Below are 19,146 nucleotides of genomic sequence, written 5' to 3' on the forward strand. Positions count from 1 at the left end.
GAGATAAATCTGCGGTTGACATGAGCTACAGAATATGGTGAGGATGGGGAGTGACTGCTAATGAGGATGGAGTTTCTTTGGGGGATGATGAAAAGTTTCTGGATTTAGACAGACTTGTACAACTCTATGACTATACTACAAACCACTGAATTGTATGCCATATTGAGATATAAGTTACATACCATTGTGAGTTGTATGGTATGTGAGTTATACCTCATAAAGCTGTTATTTAAAATTCTTACACTCAACAGTAAAAAAAAAAAATCCAGTTAGAAAATGGTCAAAAGACATAAATAGTTATTTCACTCAAGAGGATATACAGATGGCAAATAAGACATTCAAATAAGAAAAAATGTTCAACATCACTAGACATTAGAGAAATGAAAATTAAAGCCATAATGAGATCTCACTGCGTATCTATCAGAATGGTTAAAATGAAAAATAGTAACACCACCAAATGCAAGGATGTGGAGAAAATGGATCACTCACATATGGCTGGGAGGAATGTAAAATGGAACCACCACTCTAGAAAACAGCTTGGCAGCTTCTTACAAAAATAAACACTGCACAACCAGGCAATTGTACTTCTAAGCACTTATCCCAGATAAATGAAAACTTCTGCTCACACAAAAACCTGTCCACAACTGTCCACAGCACCTTCATTCATAATGGTCAAGAACTGGGAACAACCCAGCTCCCTATTCCTCACTGGGTGAATAGTTAAACAGACTGTGGTACATCTGTGTGTACCATGGAGCACTACTCAGCAATGGAAAAGAATGAAGCACTGATACACTCAAGAACTTGGATGAATCTCACTGAGTAGAAAAAAGCCAGTCCCCAAAGATTACAGTCTGTATTATCCCTTTTATATAATGTTTTTGAAATGACGAAGCTTTAGAAATTGGAAAACAGATTAGTGGTTTCCAGGGATCAGAGAATGCTGAGGGGAAGGGAGCACAGGGGCAGGAGGGAGGTGAGCATGGTTATAAAACACCGGGGTCCTCGTGCTGGTGGTAGAATCCTTCTGTATCTTGACCATAGAACCTACACATGTGATAAAATTATATATATGAAAGGCACACACACACCACAAATGGGTGTGTGTACAACAGGGGAACACTGAATAAGACTGTACCACCATCAGTACCCTGGCTGTGACATTGTGATTTTATAAGACATTACCTTTGGGGGAAACTGGGCAAAGGGTACACAAGATCTCTCTGGGTTATTTCTAACAACTGTGTGTCAATCTACAGATGTCTAAAAATTAAAAGTTTAATCTTTTTTAAAAAATATAAAGCAAAGATGAAAACAGTAGCAAGCTCTGCCATTGTGACAGGCTTAAAACACTGCGTGGCCCTGCCTGTTCAACAGGCCCTGCCCACAGTGGCAGGCTCTGCAAACAGCTGAAGGTGCTATGAACATCCATAGGTGGCAACCGGCAGATGACACAAAGACACTCTGGTCTGTGCAATCACTTTAAGGAGAAAGTCTTAAGGTCTCCTTAATGCCTACTTCATCAGAAAAAAAGAATAGACCTCAGGTCCTCAGCCTTCAATAGGCAACAGAATCTAGCTAGATTTCAGTAACTTTATTTTGTTTTTTAGAGAATTTCTTTTTAGAATTACCTTCATTGCATGCAAGTGATACTGATTTCCCAATTAGAGTAGAGATATCAAATTTCCTTTAAAAAATTCATTTAAGATGAAAGAAAACTTTTGTAGTTTGTGAATGTCTGAAGTTTGGGAAACACTGCTCTCTAGTGGGGGGGTCAGCAAACCATGGGCCAGGAGCCAAGTCTGGCTCACTGACTATCTTTATAAAGTTTTATTGAAAAACAGCCAGGCCAATTCACTTAGTATCATCTATAGTTGCTTTTGCACTACAACGGTAGGATTGAGTAATTGCAACACCAAGATTATGGCCCATGAAGTCTAAAATATTTATAATCCGGCCCTTTACAGAAAGAGTTTCCTGGATCACTGATCTGTCACATGGATCACTGATCTGTCACATGTCACGAAGGCATCTCCAGGCCAGCGTGCTGTTTGCCTCAGGTCATGAAGCCAGAGTTTGGGAGAACAGCGGCTTCCAGGAAACATACATCTTTTCCTGAGAGAACAATCCAGCTTATACTCTGGGGTGTGCACCTCTGTCCAGAACTTACACCCAGCTTGGTGTCACTGGCTTTGTTTTTATACTGGCCTTGAGCTTGGCGGTGCGCTCAGGGAGAGCCTAGTCATCACTGTGTCACCTACAGTGCTTAGCCAAGTGCCTGACAAACAGAGTTAGAAGGGGCTTCTTTATAGCCAAAGACCAGAATAGGGCTTTGGTGCAACAAATGTTCATATGAATCCCCTCCAATGTAGGTTTGCAAAACAACAATCCGATTTTTTTTTTAAAAAAAGACTTTTATTTGCCTGTGTGCCCCGACCTTGCCTTAGCAATGTCAGGTACATAAACAACATGCAGACTCCTTCTCAGAGGTGGATGGTTAATGCTCAGTAATTATAACTTTGCTGGAACATTGGATTGTAATCACTTTATGAGATCTGCTTCGGAAATTTCATGAGCAGAGAACTTTAATTAGTGGGACTGTATTATCAGAGCTGCACAAAATAAAAATGCAATATGTGAAAATAATTAGAGCCACTACCTGCATAATTTCCCTTAAATTACAGGATTCATCTGTGTTGGTCTTTCAGCTCCTCAAGCCTTCATTAATTAGAGTGTTTTTAAGTGAACACATGTCTCTTGTGGTCTGAGATCTTGAGACAAGGAAGTTATCTATCACCTAGCCAAGAAAGACTGTCACGCAAAAAAGATGACACGGATAATACTGAAAGATACCATCGACCTACCATTAACAGAGCCATACCTTCCATTCCTTCATTCATTCACGCAACAAAAAATTGAGTGTATTAATTTAAAGTCACCATGCTAGGCTCTGGGATGATACAAAGATGAAGCGGGTATGGAACCTTCTTTCATACAAACCAGGCGAGGAAATATTGGTGTGGTCAGTAGACCACTTCTCCGATGTGAATAAAAGTTCACAGTAGGAAAGATGGGAAGTTTGTGGTCAAAGACGTATAGGAAACATTGAGTTCAACAAAGTTCTAGAGAGTTCTCTATTTTGGGGGTTTCTTAGAAACTCTGAAATGTCTCCAGTTGACCACCCCCACCCCTGGAACACATTTGTTCACAGAGTACCTCACTGGACTAGTGTCTCACAGGACACACTTTGAGAAACACTATTCTGGTCCACGATCTCCAAAGCAGCATGGAGACACTATAAGAGACTGAGGAGGGTGAGCAGCTTGTACTGAGGAAATGTTTAACCACCGGCTCTCCAAAGAGAAAAAGAGAAGCCCTGGGGTTTGCCCATTTCCTTGGTGTGAATACTTCCACCGTGGCTGATTTTAAGCCACTGACGTGAGGTCACTGAACAAATGCTAGGAAGAGAGGCGTAGTTGGCTCCAGCACACTATTCCAGTCTGGGGAGAAAAAGCTAATTCCCAGCTGGGAGAGGGGTGGGCAAGGGGAACGCAGGGTGTGCTAATCCACTCCCGCCGCCCAGCCCGATTTCTCTTGTGCCCAAAGCCCACTGCTGAACATGAGCGGAGGTAGCCGGGAAGAATCACACTTCACTGCATGAGAAACAACATTAAAGCTTACAGGATCTACAGGCCTTCTTGAGAGGAGCAGCCCACCTTGAAGGTTCTGCCACCTTCAGTCTAATCACTGTGTGAAACGTGGTTGTTGTACTCAGAAGGTTTAAGAATCTCATGCAGGGCTCCCGTGCTTGAGGGATGGGAAAAAAAGAGTCCCCAGAGCGAAACCACAGGATACAGGGACCAGGATGGATTCGTGATGCTTACCTGCCGGGCTTTCTGATAAATGACCCCAAATTTGAATGTGTTGTTGACGTCATGCTCATCGTAGGACACAATCATTTGAGAGGCCTGGAAAACACGGGGAGAAAAAAATCAGGCTGCTTGTGAACTTGGAGGCAAAGTAAGGAGGCAGATGGAAGGGGAGGCACCCATTTTGGTGGCGAATGTGCCCCCCCCCGATGTGAGACAGCCGCACGTGGAGGAAGACAGAGGGTGAAGTCAGAAGCAGGCGGTCAGGATGCAGCTCCAAAGGTCACAGCTGGTTCCCAGCCCCTGGGCTTCCCCCGGTGCTAGCCAAACCTCTGGATCACCCATGCCACTTCCAACCAGATGTGCCAGCCAAGGCCTGGGAGCACAGGGAGTCCAGCAGGACTCAGGAAACTGACTTTACCCCAGTGTTTTATCTGGGGAGTAAAAAGTGAACCCAGGACCCCAAAACCCATCGGCGAGGATGACGCTAGCTCCAATTCCACCTCTAATCAGCAGTATGATTTAGAGCAAGGAACTGCTCCTGCCCAGACTTCAGTCCCTCCTTATCCATAAAATGAGAGGTTTCTAAGGAGGAACATACCCCAATTCAATGTGCAAAAAAACCCCAAAAAACCCTGACCACTGGTTGTTTCTAATTTTCTACTGTGCTTCAAAGAGTTGGTGTCTGAGAGTCAGAAACACTACACTCTAATTTTGAATCCACTGCTTTTACCCCTGTGGAGCTTTGAGTGAGCCACTTAACTTCCCCGGGGTTCAGTGTCCTCATCTGTTAAGTGGGGATGTGCGACACTGAATCGTAAAGATTCAGTGCGATGGGACACGTGAAGTGCTGAGCACAGAGCAGCTACCATCATCATCATCACCACCACCTATGGAACCTTCCGGAAAGATCAGAGCTGAAGCAGCTTGTGAGGGAAGAGAGGATTTGGAGGCTACTGGGATATTCTCTGCAATAAAAGGGAGGGATTCAATCACATGTTGTGCTTCGGGAAGAACAAACCAGGAACAATTTGTTGGCCAGAGGACACAGCCCACTTTAGGTTGTCACCCATGACTTATCCATGTGGCTCTCAGCTCCCCCTGGAAGAGCATCACCGCCTGACTCTGAAGAGAGCCCTCACCACCCCCCGCACCCCACCCCCCACCCCAACTCCCGCCTGGGATGAGTCAAAGGCTCAGAGTAGCTGCCCAGCCGGGGAAGAGGCACCCGGCCATGGACGCCTTCCAAGGAACGTTCTAAACTCTGTGAATTATAAACACACACACACACACACACACGTATCTCAGCCAGATCCACATCCCAGCCGGACAAAGCAAGCCTTCCAATCTAGAAAACATGAAAATACAGCTGCTCTTCCATTATTCCCAGAGCCGGAGGCCTTCCAAGCTAGAGAGAGAACTCGGCAAACGTGAACATCATCGGGTTCTCTCAGCGGCTATGATTTGACAACAAAAATTGCCCAACGTGTAGTTAAGTTAGGCCTTTAGGATGTGGTTTTGATGTTCAGTTAAACCTCACTAATTCAGCTTTAATTATAAAGAGGAGGCAGTCTGAGCGACAGAGAATGTTTGATGGCATGCAGCGCATTACTGGAAAGTGCCTACAGATGCTGGGGGGCTGAAAGGGGTGTCTAAGAGGAGAGGGCTCTGGCACATTCTCTGTGTGGGAGAGGACCCTGCCGTCAGCTCACCCACCATGCGGGGATAACAGCGTGTCAAGCCCAGTCATGAAGAGGTGAGGCTTTATTCCAGGGCGTTCTGAGCGCCCCAGCCAGGACAGGGTCGTTCTTCCCCTACCAAACATCTCACCTCCTGGTTCCTGGTTGTCAGAACTGGGACTCAGGGAATGAGCCGAACCAGCGCCACCAGCCCCAGCAGATGCTCAGAAGCACTGCCCTGCTTCCACAGCGTCTCCCCGGCCCTGCGGGCTCGTGAAGCAGCGGCCGGTGCACTGGGTCTCTTCTTATAACCAATTTAAAGCCATTCACTGCCCGTGGGTGATTTAAGCCCTCTCGTGCCATAACTGTTCTTGACTGGGCTTGAGAGCTTGTTTGGTAATATCGCTTCTCTCCCCACCCACACCCACACATCAGAACTGGGGTCAAGATCAGGCCAACCCATTCCTAAGGAAACCGGTTGGTAACAGAGAACCAGCCAGTTTATTCACTAGGGGCTGCGCTGGGGCTTGTAAGACCTCAGGGCCACAGGAACGTTGGCAACGGGGAGCTGAGGTCTGGCCTTTTCTTTCTTTGTGGGGTTCTGCCTTCTGTCCCCCTCACTCCCTCCGTGATGGCTGCCCAGATCTGCACCCGCCCCCTAGCTAGAGGCAGAATCACTCTCCAGCCCAGCTCTGGCCTCAGGGAGGTGTGTGAGCAGACTGAGGCACAGAAGCTGCAACACTGTTACCCCTCTGCCACCTCCACACAGTAGGGACCAACTCAAGTGGGCTGGACACTCAGGCATGGCCGAGAATGGGTTTCCAGGGGACCAGTGAAGGGGTGGGTGGGAAGAGAGGGAGACATGGGGGTTTATCATGGAGACACCACAAAACGCCACCAAGATGCAAAGAGCTTCCCACAGAGCCACAAGCATGCAAATCCGTGCCAAGCTGCAGAGCCCTGAGCAAGGGGAGAGTGAAGGGCCTCACCTTGGGGTACAGGACAGGGTTGAATTTCAGCCCCACTGCGTCGTCACAGAAAGCCTAAGCAGGGAGAGAGAAACACCAGCTCAGGAGCCCCGTCCACAAGGAGCATCGGGGCCCCTTCGACCACCAAGAGCATAGAGGCCAAGACCTGTGGGGTCAGGAGGCCTGGGGTCAAATCCTGGCTCTGCGGCTCACTCACGTGTGGTCAGGAAAGTCAAGGGAACTTCCTGGGGTTTCCTGTTGAAGTGAAGCCACCAGAAATACCCAGCACAGTTCTGCCCGGCATTCCCACTCCCAGGGTGTGGGTCCCACCCAACCCAGCTGCCCATCCTTCTCACCCCAACTTTGCTGACTCAGGTCCCAAGTTCTCAGGATCCCAGAGCAGTGACGTGGGCCCTTCCACCAGCTGATTGCTCCTTACCTGAGGGGGTCCTCTGTCTGAACCAACAGCCTGGCCATACTTCAGCCTAACTCTCCTCTGCTATGAAGGCTTCTCGGCACACCCATCCTTCCTCCTCTGAAGTCCTACATTGCTCTCCATACCCAGCCCTGTCTTTCCATTTCTCTTGTCTCTTTGAACTAGCCCTGAAACTGAGGGCAGAGACCATGGATTTTCCTATTCCCTGAGCAGCCTCAGCAGTAAGGATGAGATGGGGAAAGTGGAGGGGAAATGGGGGCCTCCGCCAACAGGCCCCCTACCCAACCCATGCAGTCAAGGACCCAAGAGTACAGTGGCTTCCCCTCCCCAAGGGCAGAGCCCACCCAGGACAAGCCTGTACCTGACCCCAGAGGCCAGCCCTGGCCTAAAAGAGGACGCCACCTCCTCTCAGTGTCACTTTTTACCTTTGCAATTTGAGGGACGCTGGGCAACTTGCTCAGTCCGGCCAAGGGGATCCGCTCATGCACCGTCTTCACTTTGGACCTGCACACACGGATGTGGATGAGAAAGGGGGGTCCACAAGACGTGGAGTCAAGGAGGCAGGTGGCTGAGGTCACCACAGGCAAGTACCTGCCTCATTCCACCCAACCAGGCATTGGGCACTGCTCTCCAATGGTGGGAAAAAGGAATCCTACTTAGGGACCCCACGGGAAACGGATACTCAAAGAACCCACCTAGTAGAACTGACTGCAAATGAAATTCAGGAAACACAAATAGCCACCTTCAAGTTCACCATTACTTTTTTGGTTTCTTTGTGGGCTTTCTGTGTTCTCTCAAAGAACTGAGCACAGCTTCTGGATATATTTGGGTCTGACATGCAATGAAACCTTTCCGAAAAGAAAAACTAATATTTGAAAATCTGGATTGACTCAAAATATAAACGGGATGAAAGTTGCTTTAAAAAGGGATTCACCATGGGACTCCAAATTTAGCCTATTCCCCTGATTCATTCAGTACATTATGAAAGTGTTGAATTCTACCCAATGCTCTTCTGCATCTGCTGAGATAATCATTTGGTTTTTAATCTGTTAACCTGGTGGATTACACTTCTGTTGCACAATCTGTTCATTCCATGGGTAAAACGCCACTTGTTTATGATGTATTTTTTTTTCCATATCCTGCTGAGTTTAATTTGTTGTATTTTATTTAGAGTTTTACATCTCTGCTCAATAATAATGCTGGCCTATTTTCTCATACTTCTGTCTTCAGGTTTTGATATCAAGGTGCCACCCCAGCCCGGCAGAACTGCTAGGGAGCTTCTCATCCTTTGAATTAGTTTGTACACCATAGGGATTTTCTGTTCCTTAAAGGTTTGCTAAAACTCGTCTCTCGGCCTGCTGGTTTTTGGTTGGGAAGTAACCTTTGGCTACCAATTCAGTTCTTTAATGGTGAAGGTTCAGTTTTTCTAAACGTTATTATTGAGTCAATTTTGGTAATTTATGTTTTCTCCTATAAAGTTATTGATCAAATGCACTGATATAAAGTTGTTCTTGGCATTCTCTTAAGACTTCATCTGTATTCGTGGTCATGGCCCTTCCTTCATTGCTAAAATATTATCTGTCTTTTTTTCTCTATTTTCCTTAATCAGCCCCTGCTGGAGGTTCAGTTTATTAATCTTTCCAAAGAGATAGCTTTTGGTTTTGTTGATTATCTCTATTTTTTAAAAATTTTTGCTTTCTACTTCACTAGCTTATTCTTGCCTTTTTTATTATCTTCCTTCTATTTCCTTTGGGTTTTTTCGTACTATTCTAACATCCTGACCTGCATGCTTACACATGGAATGTTTCTTCTTTTTCACAAATGCATTTAAAACTATACATCTCTCCCTAAGTACCACTTCAACTGCATCCCACACATTGATTGGTAGTATTTTCACTGTCATTTAGTTCTAAATATTTTGTCAGTTCTTTTGTGATTTCCCCTTCAGCCCATGAGTTATTTAAAAGGGTTTTCCTTATTTTTTTTTAATTTTTCAAATGTACAAGTTTTATCCTTCAGTATTTTAATTGTTGACTTCTAATTTAATTTTTGTATATTCAGGGAACATAATCTATAAGATATTATTTGAAATTTTCTGACTTGATACATGGACTTTTTTTTCATGTTCCATGTGAGCTTAAAAAGAATATACATATTTTTCCTTTTGTTGACTTCAGGAATGTATTTTATAATTTGTTAATGAATTGTTCAAATCTTCTGTATCCCCATAATTTTTTGTCTGCTTGGTCCATCAGTATCTGAAATCTACCATTACAACCGAGGATTTGTCTACTTCTCTTCATAGTCCTATCAGTTTTTGCCTTTTTAAATTCAAGACAATGTTACTGGCAGGGGTGGGGTGCGGGTATAGCTCAGTGGTAGAGCACATGCTTAATTAGCATGCACGAGGTCCTGGGTTCAGTCCCCAGTAGCTCCACTCAAAAAAAAAAAAAGAACATTACTAAATACAAGTTTATGACTGTTAAATCTTTCAGGTGTACTGTTTTATCACTTGGTAGGCTGAGGCCTCTGAGAGGTCCAATAAAGGACATCTTTCCCTGGCCAGGTTATGAATAAAATCAGAAAAAAGAAATTAAAAGTAAGGCAGTTAGGAGTTAAAATAACTCCTTTGTTACTGATAAAAGCCAGAAGGAAGCACATAGCTTAGTGTGAAGATGAAATGGGTCTTCTCCTAACTAAAACTCCGTTACCCACCCAAGTCACAGGCAGTGCTGGGCAGGGGCAAACCTCCTCTCGTGGGGTCAGCTCAGGTGGGATTTATAGTCCAGGGAGCAGAGGGGACACCTGAGGGCAGCTTCTCCAAGAAGGAAAGGGAAAGAATACAGCTACACATGTCACGTTCTTGCTCCCACATTCACCTATGAGACAGCCAGGGGTGCCACACTGAAGTGTCACCTCCACAGGGCAGGAAACACCAGGAGTAGGAAAGAAAGATTCCCAAGTTACAACAGAATGCTCCTTCTATCCCTAGTAATGCTTTTTTTCCTGAAGTTCTATTTTGTCTGATATTAATATTGCTACAACCAAACTTCTTGGTTAGTACTTTCCCAGCATATCTATCTTTTTCCATTTCTTTATTTTAAATCCTTCCACATGATTTTTCTTTAGGCATGTCTCTTGTAAGCAGAATATAGCTGTATTTTTCAGTCCAATCTAATAGTCTAATATTTTCATAGGCTAATTTATTTATACTTACTGTGATTACTAATGTATTTGGAATTATTTTTAGCATTTTGTGTTTTTTTTATAACCCTCTATTTTCTTTCCTTTTTTCCCTTCTTTCCTGCCTTCAGTTTAATGAAGTTTTATCTTATTTTTTATTTTTTATTGCATATTATAACTAGCTAACAGTTACGTATTTTGTTATTGTTTTGTTCTTTTTCCAGGCTATAAATAAATCTGTAGACTAGATTTATTTATCAAATCTCGTGGGTTTTTTAAATTTCTGATTTATTTGTTTCAGCTTTAATCTTTGTTAATCCCTTCCTCTTACTTTAAGCAATAATACTGATAATAGCAGCTACCTTTCTTGAGTAGCTACAATGTATCAGGCTCTGGCACATGACAAACATTCAATAATTTTAAAGTGGACACTACTATCATTTCACAGATTAAGAAACTGAGGCACAGAGAGGTTAGTAACACCAGAAACTTGCAAATATTATTCTTTCTTATTGAATAAAGAAGTATTTCAGGCAATTAATTTTCTTCCACGTGTAGCTTTGGACACAACCCATATATTTTTATATGTAGCATTTTAAATGTCATTATTTGATAAATAGTCTATAACTTCAGCTCTGATTTCCTCCTTGGCCCCACAGTTGCTTAGAAAAGTGTTGAGATCATGATCTTTTCCTTCACTGACCCACAAGAGTTTTTTTTTCCCCCCTCCTTTTTTTTCCCCCTCCTCCTTTTTTTTTTTTCCCCCTCCTCCTTTTTTTTTTTTTTTCACTATCCAGACTTGAAGAAGTAGAGAGAAATCTACTCAGGTTTGTTTTTTATCTTGAAATTGTGGGTAGATTCTTCATTGCTACTCTCATGGCAGGCAGAGAGGCTGTTAGAATACTCTCCTTGGATTTTAAGTTGGAGAGCTGGTTATTATAAGACATCAACTAAATAATCCAGAAGCCTACAGGGAATGAGGAAGAAGCTGGGACAGGAGTTACTGCTAGCAAGGGAATTTCATCTCTGCATAATTTCTTCTTTGTGCCTGGTAAAGTTACTAGGCTATGGGGCCAATTTCTTTAATGTGTAGTTTTCAATTTGGCCATCACTCCAAGTACATGATGTGATTACCCAACTTCCTAGCTGGTGTATGGCTTCTCTCTGCCACTCCACTCACGGGCTTTCTATTTGGGAGAACCACATTTGAGCTTACCCTTGGGCTCTCCAGAGCACAGATTTCAAATACTGTTGACCCAATACATCAAAAGTGGTTCTCAGTAGAAATAACCCTGACTGTTCCAAGGCTCACTCTTACTTCTAAAGAATACAGAATTCTCCCCAAACCTCCAATTTCGTACATTCTCAAACTACATTGCTTTCTAAGGAAGAGGCACTCGGGGTTCAACTCTCAATATCACCTATATTACAGTCCTAACTGCCCCATAGATTATTTTTTAAAAAATCATCAAAGTATGTTGTGTGCCTGGCATCTTTCTCTAGTTTTTAGTCCAGGTCCAGCATTTCGGGTAGGATACAGTATTAGAAAAAGAGGGTTAGATCCCTGTGTCCAATTGTCGTCTTCCTCAGAAATCCAACCTGGATCTGATTTTTATTAAGAAAGGAAGTAATTTTCTTCACAGAGGTTCAGCTAGCTCAAAATCCTATTAGGAGAATGGGATCCAGGTATTACTCCCTCAGAAAATTGACTCTAGCAATCTAATGGACTCTTCCTTGCCCTGCAAACATCATTTCTAGCCAGGTGAACCTCAGCAAAGAAAATTGCTTCCTTTCCTAATAAAAAGCAAATCAAAATTGGATGAGTGCTGACAACTTCCTTGTACCAGCCTCCTTCCTGCCTCTCCAGTAGCAGGGCTATTTGTCCCTGTCCCCTCCCATGTTTATCTCGAATTTGGGGCAGAAAAGCAAATGTTATTGCTCTTTCCCAAATACCTTTAAGGACTTCCAATTAGACTCACGAAGATGGACTGGGAGCTTGACAGGTTCATGGCACACTGCTAAGCACCAGTACTGGTCTTCCTGGCTGTTCCACCAGCCCGCCAGAGACAGAGATAAATAAGACAGACTCTTTGTGCCCCCATAGCATCCTGGGCTATCACTAATATAAATGCCCATGCCGCATATTAAAATCCTCTGTGTTTCTCTCCACTAGAATGTAAGCCTGCAGAGAACACAGACCATCCGTCTGTCATTATTGCATTCCCAACACCTCTCACAGTTCCTGGTACAAAGGAAGTTCTACAAAGTACGTTAGTCAAACCAAACAGAAACCAGTTCCAGTTCCTGCCCTGGAGAAGGTCATAATCCAGAGAGAGGTCCCTGGCTTGGCTGTGAGTCAGAGCTCCCACTGTGATCACCATTCCGTCCCAGGGAACCCAGCACACACACAGATGCTTTGGGATCTATTTTCCCTGACTGGATGCACACTGCAGGTCGTGTTCCGGCAAACCCTCTCCCAGGACAGTTTGGAGTTGTATCTCAGCAGAATGAGCCATATTCCACAAAGTCACAGTCTTTGCAAGAGAGAAAGACAGGTTGGGGGATGGTCTAGGTGACCTTGAGACCAGATACCACTCTGACTCCCACAATCAGCCAGCTGGCATAAACACCTGGGCACCTTGCCTGGCAACTCAGACATAGCCCCAAGATTCCAGCCAGTCCGTTTCCCCCAGCACACCCACACCAGACTGGTTAGGCTGGTATTTCTGGGTCCTGGCCACTAGAGGCGTGGCCTCCAACAGCACCAACCCCCACCTGAGAATGATCCGAAGGTACTCCGTGCCTTCGGCCTCCTCGCACTTGATGGACAGGAGCAAGTTCCCCAGACTGCTGCCGGTACAGTAGAAGTTGAGATGATCCTAGGAACGGGAATCAGGTGTTAGTTGGGGTGGGGGGGCATGTGAGATATGGCCCCCCAAATCACCTCCTTCGCCAGGAGTGAGAAGCCCAGTAACAGGAAGAAAAGGATGCTACTGCTGTGGCTGCTATTAAGGGGCGTGGGATGCCGGGGAGAATGGAAGACGGGGAGGAGGAAAAGGGTCACAGTCATAGGTTCCAACTGCCAAGTCCTAGGATGTGTCAGGCACTGGGCTTAGGGCATCATAACCCTTATCTCCTGAAATCCTGGCTTCAACTTCATGCAACTGAAAACATCATCAGCCCCATTTCACAGATGGGTAAACCATCATCAGGGAGGTTAACTAACCAAGGTCATACAACAAGTAAGTGAAAGATCCAGAGTTCAAACCCACATCTGACTTGAGCAAAGCACAAGTTCTTCACCATAAGATATCAAGTCCACTTCCTTGCTCACAGGGGCAGTCCTCACCAGTTCAGACTGTTCATGGGAATAAAGAGAAGAGGAACTCTGGTCCTCCACCCAAGGGGAGCCGGGAGGTCCTCTGGTCAGTGGGTCTCTCCCTGGCTCAGGGAGCCCATTCCAGACCTGCTACATCGGGGAGCAGGGGTGCTGGAATCTGCATTTTTCACAAGTTCCCCCAGGGGGTTCTGAGACAGCTCCTGAGACTGCAAACAACACTGCCTGAGGCTGGAGACTTCCAGAATCTGGCCCTGGGATTTCTAGAACCTGGCAAGTCCGAAGGGCAGAATATATTTAAAGAATACTGTCACTTTTAAGCAATCAGAGGCTCATAGCCCATCACCCCATACAAGTACCCAGAGGACTTGCCTGAATGAGGACATGAGAGTTTTGTACTATTTTGATAGAAACAGATTTCCGAGGCGTGAGAACCTATTTTTTCCTTCCACCTTCCTTCACCCCCAAACACTACCCACTCCATCACCTCCTAAAACATTTGCTGGGGGTGAGTCCCAGCAGACCCATCGTTCCCATCACTCCTGGCCTCCCTGACTTCTGCACACCCTCCGTGCACCCATCCAGAAGCAGAGCCGACCAGATCTCTTCAAGGAGGACAGAGGCAGGCAGCAGGGATGTGGCAGGACTTGAAAGAGGAGAGACAGAGAGAAAGGGGCCCTGGAGAGGAACGCTGGGTTCCTGGGTGCGCCCTCCTTCCTGCAGTCATTTTTGCCCTGGGCCCCCTGGGCCTCACCTTCCCCAGGAAGTGCCTGCGGTAGGCCCTGGCTTCGCCCTTGCACTCAAGCTTGTAGCCAAACGTGCTGGGGCTGAGGCTGTCCTCTTCCTCCTCCTCACAAGTGCTGCTGCCCACGGAGGTCGGCGTGCTCACGTTCTCCGGGTCCTCGATCCAATAGCCCCCAAACTGGGGCAGGACGATCAGGGGGTACGGGCCTCCCTTCTCCACAACCTGGAGGCAGAGGGAGGGTCTGATAATGCAGCCCACTCCAGGTCTGCAGGAGGAGGGGAGGAGTGCCGGTGATGGTGCTCCCCAACCTCTGAACTGCTCCAAGGAGGCGACTCCATCTTTGAGGCCAAAAGCAATAACATGAACCCCCCCTGTAAGCCCTAAAACATCTCCAGCTTCACTCACCCTGTAGCACCAGGGGTGCAAGGTGTGGATGGGCACCCCCAATTTAAACGTGGAAAAGCTGAGGTCACAAAGAGAAAGATGGGACAAGGTCTCAGGTCCTCAAGTCCCAAATCCAGGGTGCTCTCCCACGTCAGGTGGAGGAGGGACCATCAACATCACCACCATCAGCTCCCCCAGCCCCACCCCTGAGACGGGACCCAGAGCCACAGTGCAGCCAGGGGGCTCCTACCTCATCGATGCTGGGGTACGGGATGTAGTCGTCCTGCCAGACAAACCAGACAATGTCAGCGTTAGTCCCGGCAGTGCCCATAAAGTTTGGCACTGTCTCCATTCCCCTCTCCCAGGTGGGGAAGAGGGTGGGCTGGGGGCCTGACAGGCTGCACCAGGGCTTTGGGAAGAACATCAGAGGCAGCTCTGGGAAATGGCTTCTCTTGAGTTCTTCCCCAAATTGACAGAACCTAAGTGCACACCCTGCCAGCTGAAGATGCAGTGCTCAAAGCACTGAGTTCCACCCTCATGACCCAGTTTCTCACCCTGTGATGCTGTAACCAGAAGACGACCCCTGATCCCACCCAGCTCCCTCCAGGCAAGGAGGCTGACCTACAAGTGATGAGCTGCATCCCTGGGCTTGGCCATAGAAGCTGAAGCTGAGAGATGATGCCTCTGGAGCCTGGAGCACAGACCTGAGACCCTACACGCTGCATGTAGTTCATTCGCAGGAGCAGATGCGAAGGAGCCAGGCTAAGCCGTGAGCCACCAAGGCCTCCACCCCAGCCCACCCGGAAGTTGCCCCAAAGGTATCAAGCCAGGGTCCCCGGTGCTGCCCACTGTACACCAGTCAACACAGTGCAGCCACTTAAGCGGCTCTTAGTGAAAATCAGAGTTAGACAGCCTCAGACAGCAGACCCCAGCACGCCAGCTGTGACCCCTGCCTCTCACCCAGCCCCCCTCGCCGGGACCACCTGGCTGCCACCTTGCCCGCCCAGCCCACCTTGTTCTTCTGGGGTCCCGGCTTCTGCTCTTCAAGCTTGATCCCCTGCAGAAATAAGGAAAAGAGGATCTATAGAAAAGCAAAGGTCACAGAAGATAGGCCAAACAGAAGTCTCTCAGGAGCAGCTGGGGGTTAGTCATCATAGCAGCAGCAGCTGGCGTGTGCTGGGCCCTTACACACTTAGGCGAGGCAGCAGGGAAGGGGGTTAAGAGCATGGATTCAAGCCAGGTTCAAATCCCATCACTGCTACTTATGACCAGATGACCTTGGGTAAGTCACAAAACCTCTCTAGCTCAGCATTCCCATCTGTAAACTGGGAATGAAAATGGCACCTACTCTTGTAGTGAAGGCTAAATGCTGACAAGGTGTTAAGCCCTTGGAAGCATGGTGGGTACATAGTAAAAGCTACGGGTAGGCAGTGTTTTATTCCTGGTCCTTAAAGATCTCCTCCAGGCTCTCAGAGCCAGTAGGTGAGGGGTGAGGATGGGAACCCCCATCTGAGGGTGTCAGAGCCAGCAAGCTGGACCTCACACCACTCCAGCTCCAGCCCTTTCTCGTGGGAGGGCCCACAGGTGACAGGCATGTGGCCTGGTCCTCATTCTGCCGCTGTCTTACTATTGGGGACCCTTGACAAAGTTGAGCCTCTTGCCACCTCCTTGGTTCCATCTACGAAATGAGGATTCTAACACCCACACCCCCACCTCACAGATCTGTCACCACAAGGGTCAGACACCATGACTGATAGGGTCAAGTGCATGACCCTATCCCCCAGCCCTTGGAGCCCAGGACTCCTGCTCACTGGGAGGATTTGGACTTGGGCTTCTCTGGACTTGACTGGGCTGAGTCACCTGCAGTGTTGTTCAAGAGGGTTTGGGAGGCCCTCCTGCTGGACAGGTGCTCCTGTCCCCATGCAGGGAGAAAATCATTTTAGTGGCCAGCAGACCCTGTCCAGGGAAACAAACTGGGAGGATGGGGAGGGGAGTAATGTCAGGAGCTGGTTCTCTTTGTCCTGCATTAGTCATCCCTGCCTGGGAACAGCCCCTGGGCAGGAGTGCAAACTACCCTCCCCCACGACAGACCCACCGCTCAGCATCGGCCCCCTGCCTGTGTCATCCTATGCAATAGGTATTATGATTATGCCCCGCTGCCCCCGCCATGAAGACCCTGAGGCTCAGAGGCAGTGACTTGACCAAGGACACTCAGCTAGAGTGTCAGGGTTAGAACTTGAACCCAGGACCAAAGATATCCAAAGCTTGTGCACTTGGTTCCTGCTGCTTCACAGGGACTGTGCCCCTCTTCAAATCCCTCAGCTCTCGGTCTGGGAGGTCAGGGGTCCTGGATCTTAGTTTCAGCTCTTCACTGAGTGCCCTGCACGCTTCACTGCTCTGAGGCTTAGTCTCCATGCCCGCAGCATGAGGAGAGTTGGTGTCCACGTGCAAGAACTGGCTCTGGCCACGCCGGGCAGCCTGCTTCACACCAGCCAATTCCCTGTGTGAGTTTCGTACATGCAGAGGACCTGGAAACCGTGGCCCCTCGCAGGCCGGGGCCCAGGGGGCACGGGGGAGAGGCCTAAGCACTGGGAAGTGTGGTTTCAGCCCCCAGCCATCTCAAATGAGATGGAATTGACCACCTACCAAGAAGTGTCAGCTGCCTGCCATGGAGACACAGAGGAAGCATAAAACCCAGACCCCTGCCCTTGACAGGCTCCCAATCTAGTTGAGACGACAACCCAACAGCTTCGAAACAACAGAACGATGAGGCTGTTAAGTGGGGTTGGATTCTCAGAGAAGCCCTTTTGTTTGGGAAGACCGAGGGCTTTGAGGGGTGATGGATTGTGGGGTCAACCAGAGAGAAGGCAGGGTGAGCTGCAAATTCCCCTCCAGCTTGCCAAGTGCAGGGATTCCATGGCTTTAGGTGAAAATCCTAGCTTTACTCCAATCAACTGAGCACTTAATTATACACTGCCTCCCACGACTCGCTGGCTAGGCCTGTACCTTTCCTGTTTCTGCAAGTTCCCTAAGTGTATATAGTTTGTAGTCCACACGCTGCTGGGCACGGAGGGGGATTTTAACAACTTGCTTGTGCTAATGACACAACCGCTAATAATATTTTCCCCTCAAACAGCACCCACCCCCACCCCACCCCCCGCTTAGGGAGACCAGGCTTTCCTGAGGAGACCATGCTTGCTCATACCAGCCCTCTCAGCAGCTCCTCCTGCAGCTCAGGACCGCTGTGAACACACTATTTGCATCTCCTCCTAGACCTTCCAGATCATCACTACAGAATCTTCCTTCCTGGAACCTACAGCATCTCCTTAGGGTAAAGAGCACCATACTGTAACACGAAAATTTCTGCCTCTGAAGCTCCTTGCTAGCCCTGGGCCCTTAAGTGCTTTATTTAATATCTCTGTGCCTCAGTTTTCTCACCTGTGAAATGGGGATAACAGTAATATACCTACTTTCTGTGGGCCTTGTCAGGAAGAAACGAGATAACACCTGCCAATCTCTGAGCCCAGAGGGGTGCTTGAAACCCATGCATCTTTTCACTCTTTCCACCTACCTCTATTAAGCCTTCTGGATGTCTCTCCAGATTCCCTAGGGCAGTAGTTCTCACCTGTGAGCCCTGACCCCTTGGTGAGGGGTGATTATAAAGGACCCCCAAATCCATATTGAATACTGATTTTTGTGCAATGCCTATCATGTATTATATGGTATCATCTCATTTCATTCCAACAACCATGTAAATGGGCATACTGTATTCCTATTTATAGAAACTGTGATATTGTGATTTATAATAAGAAATATATATTTGGTCTTCATGCAATTCCAGGCACAGAGCTCCTAAAACCCTTGGAATTTCCTGGGTGATAAGAGCAATGAGAGTATCTTTTGTTATAGCATTTGGACTCTGTTCTTGGTTCCCGAAAGAGCTCCAGAGCTGTAAAGATGAAAGGAGTATCTTATTTTTCATAAGTTTATGTTAACAAGGTGACTTTGGAAAGCCCCTAAGGACGGGGGCTTGCTGCCAGGGGAATCAACCCTGATTAGAGGGTTAGAACTTTCAGCCCTACCCCCAACCTCTGGAGAGGGGAGAATGGCTGGAGGTTTGATCAGTCACCAATGGCCAGTGATTTAATTGACCATGCCTACGTAAAGAGGTCTCCACAAAAAGCCGAAAGGATAGGGTTTGGGGGAACTTCCTGGTTGGTGAACACGTGTTGTTCCCAAAGAGGGCACGGAAGTTTTGTCCATTCCCACACATCTTGCCCTAGGTCACTGCTCCATCTGGTTGTTCCTGAGTTATTTCTTTTTATAACAAACTGATCATTTAGTAAGTAAACTGCTTTCCTTAGTTCCGTGAACCGCTCTAGCAAATTAATGGAACCCAAGGAAGAGGTCATGGGAACCTCCAATTTATAGCCAACGGGTCAGAAGTATGGGTGACAACCTGGACTTGCAATCGGTGTTGAAATCAGGGGAGGAGGGTCTTGTGGGACTGAGCCCTTCACCTGTGGGATCTGACTCTATCTCCAG

General features: G+C 47.2%; 1 protein-coding gene across 7 annotated transcripts in view; it reads right to left on the bottom strand.

The window, feature by feature from the left end:
* The window catches only part of RAP1GAP2 (RAP1 GTPase activating protein 2), a 167,535-nt gene that overhangs the window by 29,509 nt on the left and 118,880 nt on the right, over positions 1–19,146 (bottom strand). For 6 of the 7 annotated variants that reach the window (XM_072939016.1, XM_006219061.4, XM_072939017.1 and 3 more), the window contains 7 exons: positions 15,614–15,658; positions 14,852–14,884; positions 14,227–14,439; positions 12,911–13,014; positions 7,378–7,456; positions 6,538–6,591; positions 3,885–3,968 (listed from right to left, as the gene is read on the bottom strand). In XM_072939016.1, the coding sequence (XP_072795117.1) occupies positions 3,885–3,968; positions 6,538–6,591; positions 7,378–7,456; positions 12,911–13,014; positions 14,227–14,439; positions 14,852–14,884; positions 15,614–15,658 (612 nt within the window). The remainder of the gene's footprint in view (positions 1–3,884; positions 3,969–6,537; positions 6,592–7,377; positions 7,457–12,910; positions 13,015–14,226; positions 14,440–14,851; positions 14,885–15,613; positions 15,659–19,146) is intronic. The other variant, XM_072939015.1, reaches the window with a different exon arrangement.

Source organism: Vicugna pacos, chromosome 16 (assembly GCF_048564905.1).
Source record: "Vicugna pacos chromosome 16, VicPac4, whole genome shotgun sequence".
In the NCBI taxonomy this organism is placed as follows: domain Eukaryota; kingdom Metazoa; phylum Chordata; class Mammalia; order Artiodactyla; family Camelidae; genus Vicugna; species Vicugna pacos.